Source organism: Papio anubis, chromosome 18 (genome assembly GCF_008728515.1).
Source record: "Papio anubis isolate 15944 chromosome 18, Panubis1.0, whole genome shotgun sequence".
In the NCBI taxonomy this organism is placed as follows: domain Eukaryota; kingdom Metazoa; phylum Chordata; class Mammalia; order Primates; family Cercopithecidae; genus Papio; species Papio anubis.
This window is the reverse complement of record NC_044993.1, coordinates 63,195,262-63,205,759: the sequence shown is the minus strand read 5'-3', so window position 1 is coordinate 63,205,759 and position 10,498 is coordinate 63,195,262. Positions and strand designations below refer to the sequence as shown.

The 10,498-nt window shown below is 47.5% G+C and overlaps 2 protein-coding genes across 8 annotated transcripts in view; one reads left to right on the top strand and one right to left on the bottom strand.

The window, feature by feature from the left end:
- NUBP1 (nucleotide binding protein 1) overlaps positions 1 to 6,068 on the top strand; it is a 31,667-nt gene extending 25,599 nt beyond the window's left edge. For both annotated transcript variants that reach the window (XM_031658484.1, XM_021931740.2), the window contains one exon: positions 5,628 to 6,068. In XM_031658484.1, coding sequence (XP_031514344.1) covers positions 5,628 to 5,722 — 95 coding nt within the window. In that variant the 3' untranslated portion in view covers positions 5,723 to 6,068. The remainder of the gene's footprint in view (positions 1 to 5,627) is intronic.
- The window catches only part of TVP23A (trans-golgi network vesicle protein 23 homolog A), a 53,572-nt gene that overhangs the window by 4,747 nt on the left and 38,327 nt on the right, over positions 1 to 10,498 (bottom strand). For 2 of the 6 annotated variants that reach the window (XM_003916529.4, XM_009195973.3), the window contains exons 3-7: positions 5,679 to 5,823; positions 3,873 to 3,962; positions 3,156 to 3,284; positions 1,479 to 1,607; positions 52 to 111 (exon numbers count right to left, since the gene is read on the bottom strand). In XM_003916529.4, the coding sequence (XP_003916578.1) occupies positions 52 to 111; positions 1,479 to 1,607; positions 3,156 to 3,284; positions 3,873 to 3,962; positions 5,679 to 5,823 (553 nt within the window). Of the gene's footprint in view, positions 1 to 51; positions 112 to 1,478; positions 1,608 to 3,155; positions 3,285 to 3,872; positions 4,062 to 5,678; positions 5,824 to 10,498 lie in introns of all 6 variants that reach the window. The other 4 variants (XM_021931743.2, XM_021931742.2, XM_021931745.2 and 1 more) reach the window with 2 other exon arrangements.

Sequence of the window (10,498 nt, the reverse complement as noted above, 5' to 3'; positions counted from 1 at the left end):
TTTTCAGAATTCCCCAGCCCCTCCACACGGGTGCCACGATCCATTTCTCACCTAATGCTGGTGAATCTCCAGCCCCTCAAGGCCCGGCTTCTGAAAGTCACCTGGGCAGGCCTGCAAGGGGAAAAGTCAACCATGGTTTTCTGTCCTTACACGCGAGTGGGGCAGTCCTGCTGATGCAAGGCCAGAGAAAACCCACAAAGTACAGAAAACCTGCGGAATTGGTTGCTTGACGTCTTGGCATAAAGCAGCACTGTTCAAATTTAAGATGGTTCAAACCATTTCAGGATGAACCTGGTCAAATTTCAAAGACCTCCTATCTCTCACTTTTAGAAATATCTGTTAAGTTTTAAAAAAAAACAAAAAAAACAAAACAAAAAAAAAACAAGCCGGGCATGGTAGCTCATGCCTGTAATCCCAGCACTTTGGGAGGTCAAGGCAGGCGGATCACTTAAGGCCAGGAGTTTGAGACCAGCCTGGTCAACATGGCAAGACCCCGTCTCTTCTATAAATACAAAAATTAGCCAGGCATGGTGGTGTGCACCTGTAATCCCAGCTACTCGGGAGGCTGAGGCAGGAGAATCACTTGACCCGGGAGGCGGAGGTTGCAGTGAGCCAAGATCATGCCACTGCACTCCGGCCTGGGAGCAGAGGGAAACTCCCATCTCAAAAAATAACAATAATAATAATAAAAATGGAAAAACCATTTGTGACTCTTAATTCTATAGTTTTAAAAATCACTGAAAACAATGGCAGTCACAAAAGGACAAAAACTATAATTGCACTTAACTGGAGGTCCCTAGGGCTGTCAAACCAACAGACTCAGAGAGCAGAATGCTGGTTGCTAGGGCCAGGAGGCAAGGAGAAGGGGGAGTTAATGTTTTACAGGTACTGAGCTTAAATTTTGCAAGATGAAAGCAGTTCTGGAGCTGGGTGGGGTGAAGGTTGCACAACAAGGTGGTTATACTTAATGCCACAGAACAATACACTTTAAAATGGTTAAAAGGCTACATTTTATGTAAATCTTACAATTAAAAAGCAAAACTGCCAGCACAGTGGCTCACAGCTGTAATCCCAGCACTTTGGGAGGCCAAGGCAGGCGGGTTGCTTGAGCTCAGGAGTTCAAGACCAGCCTGGGCAACACGGCAAAACTGTGCCTCTACAAAAATAATTAATAATTTTTTTAAAATTAAAAACTTAGCCGGGCATGGTGGTACACACCTGTAGTGCCAGTTACTTGAGAGGCTGAGGTGGGAGGATTGCTTGAGCCCGGGAGATGGAAGTTGCAGTGGGCCATGATCACACCACTGCACTCTAGCCTGGGTGACAGAGCAAGATCCTTCCTCCCAAAAAATAAATAAACAATAAAACAGTGGCAGCCTGGCTGATATGTTACATTATAAACCGCAGTTGCCAGCAGGCCACCTTGACTTTGACTACCTGGAGAGGAGTGGTCCAGGAGTCAGACCTCAGTTACTCACCGTCTGGAACACTGTCTGGGACAGGAAACTAGCTGTGACCTTGCTAATGTCACTGTTGCCTCCCATCTTACAAAGGATGTAGCCATACAGGTTTGCAACTTGGAGAGAGATCCCAGCAACCACGAGAGCCTGCACTCAGACAAAGAAAGCAAAGGTCACTGTCTTTTTTTTTTTTTTTTTTTTTTTTTTTGAGATGGAGTCTCGCTCTGTTGCCCAGGCTGGAGTGCAGTAGCATGATCTCGGCTCACTGCAAGCTCTGCTTCCTGGGTTCACGCCATTCTCCTGCCTCAGCCTCCCGAGTAGCTGGGACTACAGGCGCCCACCACCACACCAGGCTAATTTTTTGTATTTTTTTTTTTTTTCAGTAAAGAAGGGGTTTCACCGTGTTAGCCAGGATGGTCTCGATCTCCTGACGCAGAGGTCACTTTCTAAGAGCATTTACAGAAATGCACCTCTCAAGCCAAGTAGAAGTGCTCTAGCCAGCACCTAAGAATAGTGACAGCCAACATTGAGCATTTGCAAATACCCATGGACACCTCAGAATCATTACAATTGGAGAGGTTGCCACCATCATCATCCCATTTTACAAGGAAGAAACTGAGGCTCAGGAAGATGAAACCTGCCCAAGGTCACAGAACTGGAGCGTGGTCGAGCCGGGATCCAAATTCCAGAGCCCGCACTTTCATTAAATGACACTGTTGTTTTACTATCTGCAAGTATTTTGTTTTCTCTCTTTTTAAATTTTTTTAAAGATGGAGCCTCACTCTGTCACCCAGGCTGGAGTGCAGTGGCGCGATCTTGGCTCACTGCAACCTCTGCCTCCTGGATACAAGCACTTCTCCTGCCTCAGCCTCCCAAGTGACTGAGATTACAGGCGTGTGCCACTATGCCCGGCTAATTTTGGTATTTATAGTAGAGACAGAGTTTTGCCATGTTGGCCAGGCTGGTCTCAAACTCCTGACCTCAGGTGATTCACCTGCCCCCGCCTCCCAAACTGCTGGGATTACGGACGTGAGGTACCGCACCAGCCTGTGTGAGTCCATTTATACGAAATGCCCAGAATAGGCAAATCCATAGAAATAGAAAAATTAATAGGTGCCAGGGTTTGGAGGAACAGAAGCATAAGGAAGCAATGTTGAAAGGATGCAAGGCTTCTTTTTCAGGTGATGAAAATTTCCTAACATTGATGGCGGTGTTGGCTGCACAACTCTATGACTGCACTAGAAGCCACTGAATTTCACACTTAGTATTTATTTATTTTATTTTTTGGAGACAGGGTCTCACTCTAGCGCCCAGGCTGGAGTGCAGTGGCACAGTCTTGGCTCACTGCAACCTCTGCCTCCCGGGCTCAAGCATACACACCACCATGACTGGCTAATTTTTGTATGTCTTGCAGAGATGGGGTTTTACTGTGTTGCCCAGGCTGGTCTTAAACTCCTGAGCTCAAGCAATCCTTCTGCCTTGGGCTCCCTAAGGCCTGGGATTACAGGCGTGAGCCACCATGCCAAGCCCCTAATTGTATACTTTAAATGGGTACATTGTATGGAATGTGTATTATATCTCAATAAACTTACTACAATTGTTCAATCAATAACGAATAACAACAGAAGCCTAGCAGTGCAAACACTGGTTTTGCAGAGAAATCAAAGCAATGTGGAAGTCAAGGTATGGCCTTACCAGCCACTTCAGCTTCAAGGAAAATAAGGTGCCAAAAAAAAACACAACCCATATCATGGGGCAGATGATGAGGCCCAGCCAGAAGATTCGCGCTTCAGCTTCTGTGGCAGCAATGTTATTCGGGGAGACCTGTTTAAGGAAAGTAATTCAAATGTCAAAACAAGCAGAAATGGTTGCAAACGAACGAGCATGCTCGCATTTTCATTTATTTTAGTTTGCAGATGCTTTTGTTGTTGTGGGGTTTTTTGTTGTTGATGTTGTTTTATTTTTTGAGACGAAGTCTCATTGTGTCACCCAGGCTGGAGTGCAGTGGCATGATCTTGGTTCACTGGAACCTCCGCCTCCTGGGTTCGAGTGATTCTCCTGCCTCAGCCTCCCGAGTAGCTGGGATTACAGGTGCCTGCCACCACGCCCGGCTAATTTTTGTATTTTTAGTAGAGACAGGGTTTCACTATGTTGCCCAGGCTCGTCTCAAACTCCTGACCTCAAGTGATCCACCCACCTCCGCCTCCCAAAGTGCTGGGATTACAGGCGTGGGCCACCATGCCCAGTCTATTTTGCAGACACTTTTGCCACACCCATGTTTCACCAGGGCACCCGCAGCAGTGGCTTTTGTGTAGCTGGAATCAGATATGCATAAAACGCCAAAGGAACCCACAGAAACTTTCTACGCCCATTATCCCTGCTCTGGTTAGTTCAGCTCGTCATGGAGAATACCTTCCTGGCTTCAAAGATCCAGTGGCTCTTCCCATCTTCATCTATCTGGTTCCACCATCGAAGGCCCACCAGGAGTCTTCCGGTTACATTCTGAAGACAACAGACAAATGACTCTGAGCAGGTCACAAGCAAAGAGGCGTATTCACTGTGTTGATAAATAAAAGTCCCCTGATTCATGTCAGACTTGTACTGGAAGCAGGAAGAAAAAAGGTGTTGAATTGTAGTGAATTCTCAGATGTCAAGGCTTCTAGTTTTGAACTAAGCTCACTTTAAAAAGTTACACACAGCTGGGCGCGGTGGCTCATGCCTGTAATCCCAGCACCTTGGGAAGCTGAGGTGGGAGGCTCATGAGGTCAGGAGATCAAGACCATGCTGGCTAACAAGGTGAAACCCTGTCTCTACTAAAAATGCAAAAAAATTAGCCGGGCGTAGTGGCAGGCGCCTGTAGTCCCAGCTACTCGGGAGGCTGAGGCAGGAGAATGGCTTGAACCTGGGAGGTGGAGCTTGCAGTGAGCCGAGATAGCGCCACTGCACTCCAGCCTGGGCGACGAGCAAGACTCTATCTCAAAAAAAAAAAAAAAAAAAAAAAAAGTTACACATTCCCCCCACAAACATATATAATTTATATGTTCATATTATATATGTTTTAAATATATGTATTAATTCATATACAAGTGACATGGTTTGGCTGTCTCCCCACCCAAACCTCATCTTGAATTGTCGCTCCCATAATTCCCACGTGTTATGGGGGAGACCAGGTGGGAGATAATTGAATCATAGGGGCAGTTTCCCCTACACTGTTCTCGTGGTAGTGAATAAGTGCCGCAAGATCTGATGGTTTTTATAAGGGGAAACCCCTTTTGCTTGGCTTTCATTCTCTCGCTCGCTCTCTCTCTGTTTTTTTTTTTTTTTTTCTGAGACAGAGTTTGGCTCTTGTCACCCAGACTGGAGTGCAGTGGCACAATCTTGGCTCACTGCAACCTCCACCTCCTGGGTTCAAATGATTCTCCTGCCTCAACCTCCCAAGTAGCTGGGATTACAGGCGCACACCACCATGCATGGCTAATTTTTGCAATTTTAGTAGAGATGGGGTTTCTCCATGTTGGCCAGGCAGGCTGGTCTCAAACTCCTGACTTCAGATGATCCTCCCACCTCGGCCTCCCACCACCCACCCAGCTGGCTTCCATTCTCTCATCTGCCACCATGTAAGATTTGCCTTTCGCCTTCCACCATGATTGTGAGGCCTCCCCAGCCATGTGGAACTGTAAGTTCCTTAAACCTTTTTGTCTTCATAAATTACCTAGTCTTGGGTATGTCTTTATAAGCAGTGTGAAAACAGACTAATACAATAAGTTTTACAAAAAAATGCAAAGTCATATGGGGTTGTCACATGTGCAAGAATGACAATTGACATTTGACAAAAGCCATTTATTAAGCGCTAAACAATGCATTTTTCCCCTTAGCTTTTCTTTTTTTTTTTTTTGAGACGGAGTTTCACTCTTGTTGCCCAGGCTGGAGTGTAATAGTGTAATCTCGGCTCAGTGCAACCTCCGCCTCCTGGGTTCAAGTGATCCTCCTGCCTCAGCCTCCCGAGTAGCTGGGATTACAGGCATGTGCCACTGCGCCCGGCTAATTTTGTATTTGTAGTAGAGACAGGGTTTCTCCATTCCCCCTACTTTTAAGTGACACTGCTTAGCACTCTTAAGCATGTCTTAGGAGTCTAAACCAAAGTATCTCTTGATCCCATGCATATAGGGGACAAGCCTCGTGTTTCAGGAGTGGTGACATCACAGGAAAGGGCCTCACCTTCACAGACCAGAAGTCCAGGGACAGGAGGAGCAGCACCGTGACAAAACAGCCCACAAAGCTCTTGCCGAACCAGTCGCAGCACACGTAGGTGACGATGGCACTCACTCGGAAAAACAGGTGGAAAAAGGTGGCCAAGGGGTGTCTAGGAAAGGACCCAGAAGGCGCCCTCACTCCAAGAGCCAAGCGGATGGTTACTGAATTCCCTTCACCATTTCAGACTTTGCTGGGGGCATTCACATGGCTCAATGGAATGTTCTCCCTGGTGCATATGAAGCAGAAACTCAGGCTGTAGCCCTGGGGATGCATTATTAGGTCAGCAGTCCCCAAACAGTCATGCTGACACTGTTTTTTTTCCTCCCCTTCGAAGAATCCAGTACTTTCCCGCCACTTGACTCCAAATATCACTCTCCCTCTTTGAAACACGGTCATCTTTGAAGTGAAATGTGACAGCAATCACTGCCTCCCCGCCCAGCAGAGATGACAGTCAGTTCCCCAAAGGTAAAGGTTGGGTTTTTCCGCCAGTCACTGAACTCCAAGCTCACATGCAGCCCATGGGGCAGGTGTCTCATGTCATCGGGGAATGTGTTCCTGGACAGAGCGAAACATGTGACCTGTGAGTGGCAGGTCTCACTCATCATAGTTGCTCAGTGGTGAGTGGCACATGAATCCTGGCATTTAACCTAGGGGAAGGTGGTTCTTGTTCACTGTTCCTTTAGACACAAACCTGGCCAGAAAGAAGAGAGGGAGCCAAGGGGAACATGCTCATCTTATGTAAATTGCTTTTTTTTCTGTTTTTTTTTCCTATTATTTTTATTTTTATTTATTTATTTTTTTGAGACGGAGTCTTGCTCTGTGGAGTGCAGTGGCATGATCTCGGCTCACTGCAGCCTCCACCTCCTGGGTTCAAGCAGTTCTCCTGCCTCAGCCTCCCGAGTAGCTGAGATCACAGGCGTCCACCACCATGCCCAATTAATTTTCATATTTTGAGTAGAAATGGGATTTCAACATGTTGGCCAGGCTGGTCTCGAACTCCTGACCTCAGGTGATCCATCCGCTTCAGCTTCCCAAAGTGCTGGGATTACAGGCATAAGCAAGCACGCCCGGCCTTTTTTTTTTTTTTTTTTTTTTTTTTTTTAATGTGAGTCTGATAGTCTGATATCGGCCACGTGCCACCTGTAATGCCAGCACTTTGGGAGGCCGAGGCGGGTGGATCACCTGAGGTCAGGAGTTCAAGACCAGCCTGGCCAACATCGTGAAAGCCCATTTCTACTCAAAACACAAAAATTAGCTGGGCATGGTGGCGTCCGCCTGTAACCCTAGCTACTCGGGAGGCTGAGGCAGGAGAATCACCAGAACGTGGGGGCGGAGGCTGCAGTGAGCCGACATTGCACCACTGCACTCCAGGCTGGGTAAGAAAGTTAGACTCCATCTCAAAACAAGAAAAGAAAGGTCACCAAGTTGTCTAGAGCAGGTGATGGCAGTGGGTGATGTGGGCCAGACTGAAGACACTTGTGGGTTTCTGTGTCTTTCTATAGTTTCCCAGTTTAGACAGAGCACACAGGTAGAGAACGATACTCAACTATGATCAAGAAATCAACAGCAGGAGCCCAGTTGTTATCAGAAAGGGGTCCAGATCCAGACCCCAAGAGAGGGTTCTTGGATCTCACCCAGGAAAGAATTCAGGGCAAGCCCATTGAGTAAAGTGAAAGCAAGTTTATTAGGAAAGTAAAGGAATAAAGAATGGCTAGTCCATAGATAGAGCCGTCCTAAGGGCTGCTGTTTGCCCATTTTTATGGCTATTTCTTGATGATATGCTGAATGAGGGGTGGATTATTCATGCCTCCCCTTTTCAGACCATATAGGGGAACTTTCTGACATTGCCGTGGCATCTGTAAACTGTCATGGCGCTGGTGGGAGTGTAGCAGTGAGGAAGACCAGAGGTCACTCTCGTGGCCATCTTGGTTTTGGCGGGTTTAGCCGGCTTTTTTACTGCAACCTGTTTTATCAGCAAGGTCTTTATGACCTGTATCCTGTGCGATCTTCTATCTCATCTTGTGACTTACAATGCCTTAACCGTCTGGGAATGCAGCCCAGTAGGTCTCAGCCTCATTTTACCCAGCCCCTATTCAACATGGAGTTGCTCTGGTTCACACGCCTCTGACACAGTGATGGATGGCAATGAAACCCACACCTCAGGGCAGCGGAGGAAAAGGGAGGGATGAAAGGGACTCTTCCCAGCACCACTGGTCTGGTGCAAACCAGACCCAGTACTGCCAGATCCAAGATTTTCAGGAGAAGTCAGAAATCCATACTTGCAATGGGAAATCTGATTTTAAATGATGGCCGCTAATTCTTTTACTGAAATATCCCAGTCTGTGTTTCTCACTGGCCTGCAAGCAGTGAGCTTGCAACCTCTGGATTAGAGTTATAAAATGCTGTGGGCTTTGGCAAATGAGAGGCAGAATGGGGTGGCCACAGAGGTCCACACAGAACTGCAGGGAAAGAGCCTGCTCATTCTCCCCAAGAAGAAATGGAGTCAGAGTCAGCACAGCACAGACGCCTATAAAACTGTGGGGTTTCCGACTCCCAGGGGAATGTTAAGAGTCAGAAGCAGACTTCACAGTGACTTTTTGCATGGCAAAGCACCAACCATTCACCAGGATGGGTCTCATCTGAGCCTTTCAGGCTCTCAGCTCTGCCGGTGACCTGAATGAAAACCAACCCTGGAAGTGTACCCCGCATTTAAAAATTAGACAGCATCACCAGGTGTTGTAGCTGACACCTGTAATCCTAGCACTTTGGGAGGCTGAGGCAGGCAGATCACTTGAAGTCAGGATTTCAAGACCAGCCTGGCCAACATGGTGAAACTCCGTCTCTACTAAAAATACAAAAATTAGCCAGTTGTGGTGGCAGGTGCCTGTAATCCCAGCTACTCAGGAGGCTGAGGCAGGAGAATCGCTTGAACCCGGGAGGTGGAGTTTGCAGTGAGTCGAGATGGCACCATTGCACTCCAGCCTGGGCAACAGAGCAAGTCTCTGTCTCAAAGAAGAATTAGACAGGATCACATAGAACTTAAAAACTTCCTGGAGTGTTCCAGAAGGTAAGAATCTTGGGTGTCTCTTTTTGCTTTAAACCTTATTGAGAATTTCCTAACTAACTGAATAAAATTTTGTCCCTTGCCCTTGGAGATAAATAAATGCTCTTTCAATAACTGAAAGTTCTTTGAGGGCACAGACCATGTTTGGGGATATTTTTATATCCCCAAAAGCAGCCGGTATTTAAGATTCTCGGCAAACATGTTTGTTATGTTGAACTTGTAATCAAGTCAGACTCGTTGGAAACATCTGTCCTCTTTGTAGAACAATAGAGACGTAAAAACGTATAGAGGGTCGAGCTCGGTGGCTCACGCCTATAATCCCAGCACTGGGAGGCTGAGGTGGTGGATCACTTGAGGTCAGGAGTTCGAGACCAGCCTGGCCAACATGGTGAAACCCTATCTCTACTAAAAATACAAAAATTAGCCAGGCCTGATGGCAGGCGCCTGTAATCCCAGCCACTCAGGAGGCTGAAGCAGGAGAATTGCTTGAACCTGGGAGGCAGAGGTTGCAGTGAGCCGAGATTGCACCACAGCACTCCGGAGCAACACTCCATCTCAAAACAAAATATATAGATCTCAAAAAAAGGTCAGAGTGTGACCCAAGTGTGCACTGACCCATGGTAAAATGTGGAAGTAAATGCATTCGAATAAATCCCCTGCCCACCCGCTTCTTTTCTTTTTTCTTTTTGGCTGTGGCTTTCCTAAAATAAAATGCAGAAAAATTTCCAGTTGTTGATAGCTTCCAGTTAGCTGGGCCCTGATTAACTCAGTGGAAAGTGGTGTTATTCAAACAGAGTTCAAAGCCCAAAGCAAGTAGATGAGGACGCCTGTTGCCCTTTTAAATGTTGCTTTAATCCTGTTTCATGCAGGTTGCTCCATCAGCATCCTCCAAGTCCTCATTCAGTCCCCACCTGGAGTTTGCCCAGCCTGTGCCTCTAGCTAATACTGTGTGATCTCAGACCAGTTTTCCAGTTTTGAGAGTTTTGAAAGTCATGGCGTAAGTCCTGTCCACTCATCTCTGCCATCGGGTCCTCCATCCTCCTGCTCCCCGGCAACATGGAGCACACCCCTCGCCCCCCCACCCCCACCAATCACCTCCAGGTCCTAGTGCCATTGCTCTCTAACTCCGCTCTCCCAGGTACCAACCTGGGAGGTCGCCCCTTGAGAGGCAAATGGCACAGTGGGCATGGCACAGCTGCGTGTGTTCCTGGACCAACTGAGGATCAGGTGGCATATTCTTGTGGCCCCAAAACGAGATGCAGATGAACTGGGAGAGGAAGTTTTTATTTCTTTTTTTTTTTTTTTTTTTGAGACGGAGTCTCGCTCTGCCGCCCAGGCTGGAGTGCAGTGGCCGGATCTCAGCTCACTGCAAGCTCCGCCTCCCGGGTTCACGCCATTCTCCTGCCTCAGCCTCCCGAGTAGTTGGGACTACAGGCGCCCGCCACCGCGCCCGGCTATTTTTTTGTATTTTTTAGTAGAGACGGGGTTTCACCGTGTTAGCCAGGATGGTCTCGATCTCCTGACCTCATGATCCGCCCGTCTCGGCCTCCCAAAGTGCTGGGATTACAGGCTTGAGCCACCGCGCCCGGCCGGAAGTTTTTATTTCTGTAGCCAGTTACAGGGAGAAGACCTAGAAAATAACGCCAGGTCAACTCAAAATTACCGAGTTTTCCAGAGCTTACATACCTTCTGAGCTATATGTCATGGGTAAGTTTGCATT